At 31.8% G+C, this 14,003-nt stretch overlaps 2 protein-coding genes across 4 annotated transcripts; one reads left to right on the forward strand and one right to left on the reverse strand.

The window, feature by feature from the left end:
* The first annotated feature begins 1,313 nt into the window (after window positions 1-1,313).
* Window positions 1,314-2,535, forward strand: LOC106756879 (mavicyanin). Of its 2 annotated transcripts, none has more exons than XM_014639482.2 (2): window positions 1,314-1,511; window positions 2,251-2,535. In XM_014639482.2, the coding sequence occupies exons 1-2, from the start codon at window positions 1,328-1,330 to the stop codon at window positions 2,451-2,453; spliced, it is 387 nt and encodes a 128-aa protein (XP_014494968.1). In that variant the 5' UTR covers window positions 1,314-1,327; the 3' UTR covers window positions 2,454-2,535. The 2 variants fall into 2 exon arrangements, with proteins under 2 accessions (XP_014494968.1, XP_022633849.1); XM_022778128.1 differs by having other exon boundaries at window positions 2,302-2,535.
* Window positions 2,536-3,039: 504 nt separating this feature from the next.
* On the reverse strand, window positions 3,040-9,953 carry LOC106774839 (retinol dehydrogenase 12). Of its 2 annotated transcripts, XM_014661873.2 has the most exons (8): window positions 9,522-9,953; window positions 8,293-8,413; window positions 7,901-8,018; window positions 7,505-7,641; window positions 6,198-6,299; window positions 5,172-5,264; window positions 4,092-4,164; window positions 3,040-3,720 (listed from the first exon to the last, which is right to left on the reverse strand). In XM_014661873.2, the coding sequence occupies exons 1-8, from the start codon at window positions 9,752-9,754 to the stop codon at window positions 3,461-3,463; spliced, it is 1,137 nt and encodes a 378-aa protein (XP_014517359.1). In that variant the 5' UTR covers window positions 9,755-9,953; the 3' UTR covers window positions 3,040-3,460. The 2 variants fall into 2 exon arrangements, with proteins under 2 accessions (XP_014517359.1, XP_022639762.1); XM_022784041.1 differs by lacking the exon at window positions 5,172-5,264.
* Window positions 9,954-14,003: the final 4,050 nt, after the last annotated feature.

The raw sequence follows: 14,003 nt of genomic DNA on the forward strand, positions 1-14,003 counted from the left end.
CAACTGATGTATATCAGTGCACTTGAAACTCTTTAAAAATGGAAGTTTGGTGTGTACAAGGATAACCAAATTTCTTTAGTGGTTAGCTGGAAACATGCGTTGGATTCCGTCATTGAATTGTGTTTTGGCAAGTCTTTTAAGATGGTAGGGTCTTTTGCGTATTTTGAAATTTGAAGTTGCTACTATACCTTGTTTTAGGCTTCATTTTCCAACAAAAACGTCAATTTCAAATCTCACACAGTGCCCTACTTCAATAAAATGTTATCATTTTCTATCAAACGTTTGATTTGTAAGTATCTGTCTCTTTTCCAAATTTCAAATCAAACCAAATCAAAACCAGTGACAGTTTCCATGCTAATGATAAGAGGCATATTTCTCACATACCCCACAAAACAAATAATAAAAAATCACGTCACTCTTCGTAAGTCAGTCGTATAATCAGTATAATAGATTGAACTGAACAACGTAAAAACAATGAGTAAATTGAACAGATAAAATTAAAAGCGTATGAAAATCTTCTTATTTATTTACCAGTGAGCTTTATTACATTATCATCATGGATGCTTATGAAAAATACATAAAGGTTAGTCAGTTATCTTTTAGTCTTCGAAATATGATATTTAGAAGTAGATACTGGATAGGTGTTTCATACAATGGTTATGAAACTATAAGATATCTTGCACAAACAAACAAAATTATAATATGTAAACAATACTGTTTATAACTATTTTTTTTATATCTATAAGGTTTAAACCTCTTTTTGTCCTAAGTTATGAGCGGATGTTCAGTTTAATCCCCGTTTTTAAAAATGTAAACCTTTGGTTCCTAAGTTATAAAAAATGTATCAAATGAGTCCTTTTTTGATGTTCATAGTCAAAGTATAAAGAACAATCTAAAGTGTTGTTATTATTAAGAAACAAATTAGAGCAATCTAAAGATGTAACAGATGTTAAGAAACAACCAAAAACAGTATTTCAAGTCAAAAAAGGACTCATTTGATACATTTTTTTATAACTTAAAGACAAAGATTTACATTTTTAAAAATGAGAACTAAACTGAATATCCGCTTATAACTTAGGGACCAAAAAGAGGTTTAAACCTATCTATAATGTACAAAAAGTGTTGAATACTTTATCTGAAGTTACAATTTTCCTAACATGTTTTGTTAACTATCTAGACATTAACACGATATACGTGACTACCTAATTTGTGACATCAGAATGTTGTGAGACACCAACGTTTGGTGAATTATGTTCTTTCTTATCCTACGGTCGTTTGTCATATTGTAGTCTCTTAAGATTGAAAAGAAGAAAAGGAAAAACAAAAGATGGGTGTTGAGGCTTATAATTACTCCACAGTAATCATGTTCTATCTTTTCATCATAACCTCCTTCATTGTGCCTCATGCAAAGGGAGAAAATTACATTGTTGGTGACAGTTATGGTTGGATTGACTTCGTAGATTTCAACAACTGGTGTGATGGAAAAGAGTTTCATGTTGGTGATGTTCTAGGTAAGGGTAGAGTTTCACATTTCATAGTAAGAAATATGACTAACATACTCTTTCACATGTTGTTGTATTATCATTCTTTTTATTTTTATTTTTACCAGCGTTTTCTTTTTGTTAACTTGTTCTTTTTACTGGTAACATTTAGAACATAATACAGAGAAGCTGAAAAGATTTTATTGTCACCAGTATGTTTGATTATGCATGGGAAAACACCAATATATTTGCTTGATGTCTTTGAAAATAGTGTCAAACATGATTGTGATTTATGAGTGATTCATTGTTTAATGGAGTAAAAAGTCACTTTAATCTGAAAGAAACATTAGTATTACACTTTATGGCGACTTTTAGTAAAAAAATAATTGATTCATAACCACCGCCACTCTTAATACTTTTGGTTTCATAAAAGTTTAAAAAGCCTTATGATTTTATTTTATATTTTTTGAATTAATCTAAGAGCATACATACTTACCTTTACCAATTACATGTTTAAAAGTTAGATTTATTAAAATTGTCAAGAAAACATAAATGACTGCATACAAACTAAAATCAAATTTGCAGAGTCAATAACATAATAATTTTGCAAAATACAATACATACATTTTACCTAGATCTTCTCATTCATAGCATATTATCCAGAAATATGGCATTTTTTGTATATTTTATTACACGAAAATTGAACATTTTCACTAACAGTTAATATTCAACAAAATATATATAAACATGTTGATACTTCTGTTACCAGTGTTCAATTATGACAGCAGCCAACATAATGTATTGCAAGTTGATTCCACAGTTTATGAGAGTTGCATGAAGGACTCATATATGAAAAGGTTCACCAGTGGCAACGACTCAATAATTTTAGAGAAAGGTGGTGCATGGTTCATATGTGGAGTTGATGATCACTGTGAAAATGGGCAGAAGCTCCACATCAATGTAACTCCTTAACTGATAATCATGTTTGATATTGGTGTTTTAGTCACTTTGATAGCTACTTTTCATAATATTTCAGATTTTATGAATCTTCTTTGAATGGAATCATCGTCGTGTTCAATCACCAACTTCAGAATTTATTTTCTAAATATTGAAAAAAAAAATTGTATAGTGATGTTTAAAGAATCTGATACTTGTTCTTGTCAGTATTATTTACCGAACACATTCCTGTTGGTTCGAGTAGTTGATCATATCAGCTTTCTAAAAACAGATCATATAAAGAATGGAAAAGATAAAATGATGTAACCACCATACTTTCCCCCAACTTGGTTAATCTTATACAAATTAAAGTGGTAGTTAAGTTATCAGATCAAACCAAGCCATCATCATCAAATTGTTCCTCCGTTAATCCTTGCATCATGGCACAAACACCGGATCTAGGATATAATCAAACCATTGCTTAATTTATTTATTACTTGGTAAAACTAAAGTTATAATCATGGTTAGAGAAGTTCTATGTCCCACTTAATCATTTTTTACTGACTAACAAAGAAAGTTAAACAATTTTAATGAATTAGAGAACTTATAGAACAAGTTGATCTCAAGCAAGGTGACAGCTCTTTAGGAAGTAAGAACTGCAAGATAAATTCCAAAATTGAAAGCAACACTGTTGTTGTAACCCACTTTGGAGGATGGTCAAAATAACTATCACAACATAGTGCTTACTAACTTAGTTCTTACTCCTATGGATGACCATCAGAAGTTCCATTGCCAAAAACACTTGTTTGGTTAAATTCTCTCCCATTATGAGTAACAAGTGACAATTTAGTGCATAAATATGATCAAAATGGATGTACATATATGATGTCCAAAACTAAAGAAGGGTTCTTCTCTCCCACATACTGAGAATGAAAAAGCTCACTGCTATCTATAAATAATGTAAGTGCCCTCACAGATCAAGGGCGAGCACGTGGCGACAATTCGGCTAATCAACTGTTTTGTAGTCATCATTGTAAACTAGATTACTGTTCTTGTCCATAACGGCATTTAACTTCTTCCCCGTCTAAAAGCCTCTCCACGGCATCTGAAGGAAGGCCAATCATCTCTAATGTCTTCTCCCAAACTTCATATGATGTCTGAACACTGTGTGCTTCTTCTGATGGATTTGCTGGACGACAATCTTGAGAAATAAAGGCACAAACGGGCCACTCGTCTGCTTTCAACATGTCACAATACTCTGGAACTTGAGGATCGGTGGCAGCAAAAAGCGCACTCCTTGCACCTGCATTGCAGCACAAGTGACATGTATTCAAAGTCAGTCCTGAACATCTTTTACTTCTGCAAAAACATTCCGTCAAATATATGGTACGACAGTTGATTATAGCATCGGATAATGTTTACATAATACTATGCTGCCAATACTTAACTAAAGGAAAGGAAATGATTTCAAGAATACAAAAATGTTAGAACCAAAAGAGAAACGGAAAAGGGAAAGAGAGCATATGATTTCATCATGTTTTTTAGAACAATGGGTTCCAAATCCAATCACAACTCAAATATTACAGGGAACAGTCATGGTAATTCGTGATGTCTTAAAAACTCAAGATTGTTAGGTTGTTATAGTTCTAGTTTGAATATATTGAAGAAATAGACCTTCTTGAGCACTAAAGATGAAGTAAGGGATCAAATGATACGCAGCTTGAACCAGTTTTGGAAGATCTCTTGCCTGAAATAGATAGAGTAGAAAATATAAGCAAAAACAAAAGCTTGATTTATAAAATGGCGCAGAAAGATCAAGGAATCAATGACTGCATATATCCCATCATGCAACAAAGAAATTAAAAAGTCTCACTTAACTACAGAGTAATGGTAAAATGGAAGGATTGGGCTGAACAATCAGATAAAATGTATAGTTTAGACTTTGAACTTTGAGCCCAAATTAACCCTAAAAGCCTTTTTCAGGCTTAGTCCTCTCAGCCCAAAACATCGGGCTTTCAACATGCTTGGACAACATTTAGAAGCCAAAATTAAAACGGGCCTTTTTGGCCCAGCCAACCAAAGCCAATAGCTTGCATCAGGCTGAGTGACCCATTTTGTCATCTCTATCAATTCCTGAAATTTGAAATCAGCTATTTCAATCCACAAATCACATGATAACAAATTATAACCCTGAATTATCCAAACCAGAATAAATTATTTTTGGTCAATTCCAAGAGGACTCCAAGAGTGTACTGAACAAATCATTTCAGCTAACTCATTTCTCTGGCTTATACGTTTGTTAAAACCAAAATAAAGGTTTGATAATTGAGCTTATCTCATTAACTTATGGCGTTTTAGTGTTTTTTTAAAATATTACTTGAAGTAATGTTTGAGACTTCAACCTTATAGCTTATTATTAACTTTCTATACTTATCTACAATTTCATAAAATTCTTCATCTACCTGCTCCTTCAATGATAGGCAGATAATCAACACAACACATCTATGAGGATCATAGTTTATAAAGCATTTATTTTCTACATAGTACCTTCCTAATCCGTTTTCCTACTGGCAAAGGACATGAGCAAATTAACAGGGCAATTAATCTCTTGCAAAAGATTATTTCTGAAGGTTTTCTGTAAAAGTTATATTCAATTTGACAGATATTTGTAAAAACAAAACTACATATTGAAAGATTAAGAATAAAATCATACATGTTCCATCCAGATACATTCCAAGTTTTAAAAAGACTTACAACATTGGTCTGGACAATTCCAGGCGATACACACAATACACTGATGCCAGATTCAGCAGGGAGTCGTTTATTAAGAATACTACTAAACATAATCTGCAACAGAAAATGCCAAGTCTTGTTTCATTCACAACTTCAAGATGAGAGGTAAACCAAGCAATCCATCTTCTTCATGTGATATTGCAACATTTATCAGTAAGAATAAATTTTAGAAGTCGATATTAATAACCAGACTTTAAGAATCGACACAAAAAGGAAAAAACACAGGGAGAGACATTAATAAAACATACATACATAAGTATATTTTACATTGATAATCATTTTATATAATCGGTTAATTAGTAATATAATAGTACAATTTAATACAAAAAAAAAATGCTCCATAATAAAAAGGGTATAAAAAGAGGAAAATAGGAAAGCCAAAGTGAGAAGAACGCAATACAAACATACATACATCAAACATACATACATAGACACATACATACATACATAATACATATATATATATATATATATATATATATATATATATATATATATACACATACATAAATATATATATATATATATATATATACACATACACACATACATACATACATATCTCCAGTCTGTTGATGTATTAGTGATGGGGCAGCATTGAAAATACAATACAGAAATATTCCCAAATGAATAAATACACCATCAATGTTACAAAATTTTCTTATTAATCCATAATTATTTTGTACTCCAGTATCCTAAAATTAGTGTACATTATTATACACTACAATTTTGAACACTTGTGTATAAAATCATATAATGGTGTGCTTATTTTTGTTTCGATTCTGCAAAAATTAATATGCAAGATTGAGATTAGTAATAATTAAATGGTTAACATTACACACACAGAAAGAAAACATGCATTTAATTTGCATCAAGACCAGCCACTATCAGTTGAATTGTGGACAACAAATAAGGCTAAGCATATATGATTTAGCAGCAACAAAAATAACTATGGATATTTGACAAAAACATTTAAACCAAATGTACCTCTGCCAACTTGCTGCTTGAGTACCCTACCAAACTAGAAAATTTCCTTTTTCCAGATGTGACATTCATATCATCCGTGTCTACAAAGCCAACATGATGCATCTACAGAAAAAGAGGGGAAAAGAAAAGAAAGCACATTGAGATTTTCTTAAGGTCAGAGAATAGTAAAGGTTAAAAAATAAAATATAAAAATTTATAACAACAAAATACGTTTTTTATTTTCCAGGAATTACTTTACCCACTGTGATGACAACAAAAGAGTGATCAGCATTCAAAAGTTAAAGTTCATAGAACAGTTAAGCAGAAAAACAACAATATTACAGAGAATATTAAATCCCTACCAAATATCAATCTACAGCCTTTACTTCTGCACTCATTACTTATTTACATGTTTCCTTTATATTATGCATCCAATTTTTTAATTCTTTGGAATACACCAATTGATCGATTGTCAACAATTTTATAAGTCCAACTCATGTCCTGCTCTCTTTTTCAAGTGTTCAAATAAATGACTTATTCTATATTTGAATTTTTGGAATACAATTATTTCATCCAGCAAGAATCACACACGTATATAAAGGGAAACCTCAGAAATAGCATTGTATTTTTACAACTAAACCGTTGATAATTTTGCATTGGATAGAAAGATACATTTGAGTAAGAGTATTTAATGGTATTGTTGTCTGAAGCTAATTAAAATGTCATAAAAAAGTTGATAATATACCAGAAGAAAATTCTGTAACTCGTTAATTTACTTGAAAAAGTAACTCAGAACTAATGAACAGTACATATTGTAGGGTCACAAGTGTCTCATGGTTTTTACTCAAAATCAAATTTTACTAGAAAACAGTGAGAGGAAACATACCAACCAGGATTCACTGCCCCAAGAAAAACACCTAAACATAAGAAAGAAGATGTCTTCCAAACTAACTTAACCTTTCATAATAAGTAATTTCTACTAAATTTGAATTCTAGAAAGCATTAATCCTGAATTCCTCACCATTGCAAACAGAATAGCCCTAGATGATTGATTATATTTTAAGAACATGCATAAAAAACGAACAAGTAATCAATGTTGAATTAGTCAAACCAACCTCTAGCCAAACAAAAATAAGTTTTCATGCATATTAATATAGTACAAATTAAAGGCAATAACACTTAATGGATTATATGGCAGTGCCCAAAGCCACAGTGGTGTGTTTATATGGCAGAATTTTGGCCTCCCTCCATCCACCGCTGATAATAACTCAGGTTAAATCCTGTGGGCTATGACATATAACAATATGCTCAAATAGTGAGAGACTTACTACGGAATTCACATTAACAATGCGACTAGGAGAACCCCTAATAAGGGATGGCAAAAGAAGTATAGAAAGCAACGCAGGAGCCAGATGATTCACTTGCAAGTGCTGTTCATAACCATCTTTTGAAAATTTTTGCGGCTCTGAATATGAACAAAAACAGTGGATGGATTAGTTACATTTGTGATCAATGAGAACCAATCAAGAAGATATTATAGTTAACTCTGATAATTTTGTCACGACAGTTGATGAAAAAGAAAAGGAAAATTATAATTACTTGAAAGTACTCAAACCATTAAAGGATTGAACCAATAGTTGGTGCTGTTTCCAGTTCAGAATGATTGACAACAAAAAGACCAAAATACAGGAACAGCTTTGATTGATCAGAAATGAAATACCAACCTCCAATGGAAAAAATTCCAGCATTATTGATGAGAACATGCAAGGGTGCTGAACGAGCATTCCATGCTTCAGCAAACCTCACAACAGAGTCCAACGAGAGAAGATCAACTTGCATTACCTTCATGAGCCAAAAGGAAATGTCAATGACGAGAAGTAATCCCAAAACACTTTGTTAATTAAGCTTATCTGGCATTTAAAACAAATATTCAACCAAAATCTCTCCTCAGAGCGTCATGTATAAAAGCTTGTAGCAAAACAAGTTAACCCAAACACAGTTAAACACATAAGAAGATCCACGGATCATAATCATCATAGATGATTTAGCAAAGCATGCTCAAGATTGCGGATTTAATGTTCCTCACACAATAACGAGCAATGGATATACAAGTCACCTCAACATTAAGAGGAATACTCAATCCTGAAGAGTCAATCTGCCACTTCTGGATCAACTCCTGGGCTGCCTTTGTGTTCCTGACGGCCATAACAACATGAGCACCTGACTGTGCCAATTGCCTGCACGATGTGAAGAGCAACTAAATAAATGCATCACTCCATTTTTTTCTGAACATAAAAGCTCACACTTCTTAATGTCCAATCTAGAATTTAAACAAAAAAACCCATACACTTTACATAAGAGCCAGTTTAAGAAACTTCTGAAGAAGTACTTACAAAAAAGAAAATAATTGAATTATGATAAATCAAACTTTACACATAAATTAAAATCAATACAGATTTGTTATCCACTAGTTAGCGCATCTCCAATGATACACTTAAAGTGAAGGTTCTTAACTCACTTTTAGCAGGTCTTACATGTTTCACCAGATTTAAGAATTCTCTACTCCAATGATGAAGTCATTTAAGCACTTGTCTCATTATTTCAGAAAATGATTTTTTTAAAGGTTAATATCTTCTGGTCTCTATATATGTGTCAACTTCAGCCTCTAAGAGCTTTATCATTAGGTCCCTGTACCAACCAATTTTTGCACTAGTCCTTGCTAGTTTTCCAGCAGTATTAAACTGACACAAAATGGAGACATAAGGACGAAAACATAAAAAATTGCTAGTATAGAAACTAAAACATAGAGATTTTTTAATACAAAGATTGAAAAAGTTGGCACAAGTATAAGGACCAAAAGATTAATTAAACTATTTTTAGTCATAGGGCCAGATTGCTTCTATAAGAACCAATTCTTACAATTGGAAGTCATGTCAGCCTCCTCCAAACGATCACCTGGTTCTCAAGTGAGAACCTTACAACAGGTGAAGGAGATTCTCCTGAAGAAACAATTGAAAACCTCTCATAAAACTACTGCAAGCTGGTCCACAGTGGGCCAAACAACCTAGCCATGGTAAATAAGGCTCACTTCGCACAGTAACCAAAACGGTAAACATCATTTATAACCCATCTCCAAAACCAGCCGCAAAGGTCCCTCCTTTAAAACCGCCACCACAAAACCAAGACAGACCCACTTCCCAAAACCAACCTTTCACCCATGATCACTCAACAACCGCCCACCTCAGATAACCCAAGTTCATCAAAATTCCAAAGCTCGGGTTTTTACACCCAAAAACAACACCCCGTCATTTAAAAGCATGAAAATGGATTTAAAGGGAAGTGAACCTTGCGATTTCGAGACCAATGCCACTGGTGGAGCCTGTGACAATGCAAGTGAGGTCGTTGACGGGAGGGAGCGGCATGGGGTTGTGCAAATGGCTGGCCATGATGCGCTGAAAGAGCATTTCATAGATCAAATAGAACCACCCTCTTAACCACTCTATCCAACCCAAACACTCCTTCTTCTTATTCTTCGTCTCCGGCGCTTCATTGCTTGAAGACGACGTCGTAGTTGCCATCTCTCTCTTTCTCTCTCTCCCTCTCTACGTTAGCGTACAGAATCTGAGATCTGTCTCTAGCAGGAGGAGACGATGATGTTACTTTTTGCTTCGATTTCTATATTAGTGACTGAGAGACGAGTTTCTGTTGACTTGGCTCGGGTGAGTGGACTCACCCGAGTTCTAAAGTAACTCCGGTGCCGGCTTTTATAATTCGAGAAAAAGTAGTTCTTTTCCAACAATTACTGAAAATGGAAGATTTAAGAAATAATTTTACTTTATAGTTTTTCATTATTTTAGTATTTAAAATTAAAGAATTATAGTTTCATTTTAATCTTTAATTTTGCATTAAAAATTGAAAATTGCATGTAGTCCTCCAAATTAACTTTCCCTAACTGAACATTTTTATGAAATGCTGTTCTGTTTGATACTATATATATATATATATATATATATATATATATATATATATATATATATATATATATATATATATATATATATTTCTTAGCCTTTTCTTTTAATTGGCTTATCCATCTTATATTCTCTTACAATTAGCGTTTGGGTCTCTTTTTTTATGCGTTAGGTAATAATAAGATAATTAAGTTTGCGTTTCTTTTATAAGAGCTTTGATAAATTAAGCTTGCAATCAACAAGAGTAATAAGCTACAAATATCTCAAAAAGTTATAAAATTCACATAATTTTTTCATTTTATTTTTTACAGTGTAATAGTGTGAAACTCGTGCAAAGGTACTGGGCGATTTTATTGTTTTAAACCTGAACCTTATAGTGAATATTATTGTTTTAAATCCTAAACCTTATATTTTTCAGAATTTGAACAAAGAACTTACAGAAAATATTAAGGGAACAATTTTAGGATGTGATTTTTATGAAAATAGATTTAAGAGAGAGTAACCACATTAATTAATTTGAGTGGATTTAAAGATAAAAATTTTATATATTTTTTAAAAGATTTAAAAATAAAAATGAATCGATTTAAAGGTAAATTTTATGAAGTTTACCATAAACAAAAAATAAACCTTTAATAAATTAAAATATATAATTAATATTTTGTGTTAAAATTAATATATTATAATTATTGTTTATTATTTACAATTATTAGTATTTATTATTATTTAATATTATTAATATTATAATTTATTATTATTATTATTATTATTTATTATAAGAAGTTGCATTGATGCATGTGGAGTAACAACTGTGTAAAATCGATTACCTCAAATTGAAAAACCGATTTTCTTATACATAGAATTGATTTCAGGACATTCAAAACTATTCTCAACCTTCCAACATCACAAAGGCCATCAATCATGCATTCACAAAGTTTTTCTTAAGCTACTGGGATCAAAAACATTATACAAATCAATGCATACACTTGAAAATAACTCTTTTTAAACGAGAGATGAGGTAGTGAATATCTCCATTATATACGTTTTTCTTTATACTCACAAATTGCTGAAAAAAAGAACGTCTCTCCTAATCTTTATGAAAAGTTAATTAGTAGACAAGAACACGACATTGGGATCAATTTGAAAATTGACAAGTTTTTTCTTTCTCTCTCATGTTAGATTTTCATGCAAAATAAAAAACAAAAACAAAACATGATCTTCTTTTTCTTTCACTATAAAAAAAATTGAATTTATCGACAATTAATATATATATATATATATATATATATAAAACTATAAAAAATATGTCAATAATAACTGTTTTTTTACTGTTAGTAAAAATGTTATGGTATGATTTATTGACGAATTTTTGTTCCTCGATAATTATTAATAAATATATTGATTATTGATTATTTAAGTATTCATATCTAAATTTTGGATTTTTTTATGTTCCATTAAAAAAATTGATTTTTAATCAGATATTTTTCTTAGTCAATTCATATTTTTCATCCCATATCAAGAATTGTAAGTAAATTAAAAACACATAAACATAAAATTAATTCACACATTCATAATTACAAAATAAATTTCAACCGAGTTTCCATCACTATTTTTTGGGTCATCAACCATATTCGCCTCATGTTTTAAACCAAAAACATCACACAAATCATTTCCAAATTATAACTTGTAAATCCAAAAAAATAAAATAAAAAAATACAAAGAGTCCTCTTCGACACGTTTACCTACACAAACCATCACAGATCCATCCTTCAACCAAAAATTAAATATTTAATCATCTCCATCACTATTATACAAAACTAAACAAAAAAACTGAATAAACCACAAAGATCTTGCTCTACGTTGAGTTTTGAATGTAGAACGCATCAACAACATGGTGGATGTTCAAGATGTTAGGTCTATTGAGTAGGAGGTTCACTGGGAGATACAACACCAATGAAATATAAGTCTAGTCACATAAGGAATTGACACCACTCTCTATCCAAAACCTTAAGGCATAGGTTAGTGGGTCTTCACTTTTATATAATATTCTATTTTCTCATTTCTATCCATTGTGGGACTTAGACTCACACTTGGAATTTTAACAATCTCCATCTTCAAGGGTGAGTTCCTTCCACATTGGTATACTCTCCCTTCAACGAAAGCATTTAAGTACCCCTTTTCGTACTAATCATCGACTTTGATACCAGTTTGTTGAGTTTATCGAGAAGAAGGTTCATTGGGGAGATACATCATTAATAACCTAAGCCCAACAACATAAGGGATTGACACCACTTTCTACCTAAAATCTCAAGGCAATAGGTTATGGGTCTTCACTTTTATATAGTGTTTTACTTTTTCATTTCTATCTAATGTAAGTCTTAGACTCACACTTGGAATTTTAACACAAGAGAAACCAACTAGAAAACAAACTCTCACACAAGGACGAAGATGGATACGATGTCGTCGTGGCCAATCTACATTGCTTTTGATCACGGAGAAGCCAATGACGGAGGTGAGATATTATGTTAAAGGAGGTGAAATCTGTGAAGAAGAAGAAGCATTCACGTTATGGAAGAATAGGTAAAATAGGCAACGAAACAAAAAGGGATTATAGTTTTGTGAAAGTGTTACGACGACGATGCATCAATAAGTGGAGTAGAAATAACATTTGAATTTTATTGGTGAAGAAAAGGTAATTAGAATTTTTTATGCTTACGAACCTTTTACGAACCTTTTACGAACCTTTGTATTGGGCTAGTCTCTCATTTCTCAAACTATTATAATTTTATTATTATTAATCATTGGTGTTTTAAATTTATAAATACTTAATTTAAATAAATGGAATAAAAAAATTGACAGATTTGAATATATCAAATAATAATTACAAAATTTATAAAAAAATAAAATTATAGGAGTAATAATATGAATTAGTTAATTAACACAAAATTTAAAAGAATAATAAAATATCAATGGTGAAAAAAATCTTATACTATAATATTTTTAGATAAATGTTTTCCTATGATTAAAATAATTTTTATCAAAAAATTGAAATGAATTAATTAATTACACTAGTGCAGAAAGGGCTTTAGACGTATGTTATTTTGGGCTTTTAACGTCTTTTTCACAACCGTCGTCAATACCGGTAACGTTAATGGGACGTCGAACATCCATATAACAGACGTCTATACAAACATCAGTTAATGTCATGCCCGACGTCACAAAACGCCGTTGTAGTCCTAAACCGACATCTAAGGGCACTATATAGACGTCGATGTAAGCACTAACCGACGTTTAAGAGCACATAAAGACTTCGAACATGGCAATAACTGACGTCTAAGGACATTATACATGTCGGTGTATGCATTAACCGACGTCTAACATAGTCGTTGTGTTTTAGTGCAGTTTTGTTCCTGTCTTTGGATAGCCCAGTAGCACACTCTGCCTTTGCTAGTTTCCCCCGAAAAAAGCTTGCGTCTTTTGAATTTCTCATGACATTTCCACCCAAAACCGAACCTGGATTCTTGCTTAGTTCCATTTTCAATCGCAAGATAGAAAAATTACGGTGAAACGATAACTAGGCAATGACCCAGGGTCGTTTTTGGGTCGAAACACCACAAAAAATCCAAAAGACGCTACTTTTTCTGGGAGGCAGCTAGCAAAGGGAGAATGTAGTACTACGTTACCCCAAGAGAGGAACAAAACTGCACTAAAACACAACACAAGGAAAACAAATATTAATCAGTTGAGCCAGAAGAATAATATAATCGGATTGAACAAAGTTTAAACAGTTTAAATAAAAAAACACGCACCTGGAATGTGATAAAGGTTGATTTAATGTGTTTGTGTGTGTGTATTTTGT

Source organism: Vigna radiata, chromosome 1 (assembly GCF_000741045.1).
Source record: "Vigna radiata var. radiata cultivar VC1973A chromosome 1, Vradiata_ver6, whole genome shotgun sequence".
Taxonomy (NCBI): Eukaryota; Viridiplantae; Streptophyta; class Magnoliopsida; order Fabales; family Fabaceae; genus Vigna; species Vigna radiata.

Excerpts from the sequence above, each read along its gene's own strand:
- LOC106756879 (XM_014639482.2), top strand. The coding sequence starts at position 1,328 with ATGGGTGTTGAGGCTTATAATTACTCCACAGTAATCATGTTCTATCTT. Across the intron at positions 1,512-2,250 it reads TCATGTTGGTGATGTTCTAG|TGTTCAATTATGACAGCAGC; the intron begins GTAAGGGTAGAG and ends TTCTGTTACCAG.
- LOC106774839 (XM_014661873.2), bottom strand. The coding sequence starts at position 9,754 with ATGGCAACTACGACGTCGTCTTCAAGCAATGAAGCGCCGGAGACGAAG. Across the intron at positions 8,414-9,521 it reads ATTGGTCTCGAAATCGCAAG|GCAATTGGCACAGTCAGGTG; the intron begins GTTCACTTCCCT and ends CACATCGTGCAG. Across the intron at positions 7,642-7,900 it reads TGGAATTTTTTCCATTGGAG|AGCCGCAAAAATTTTCAAAA; the intron begins GTTGGTATTTCA and ends GTTCATATTCAG.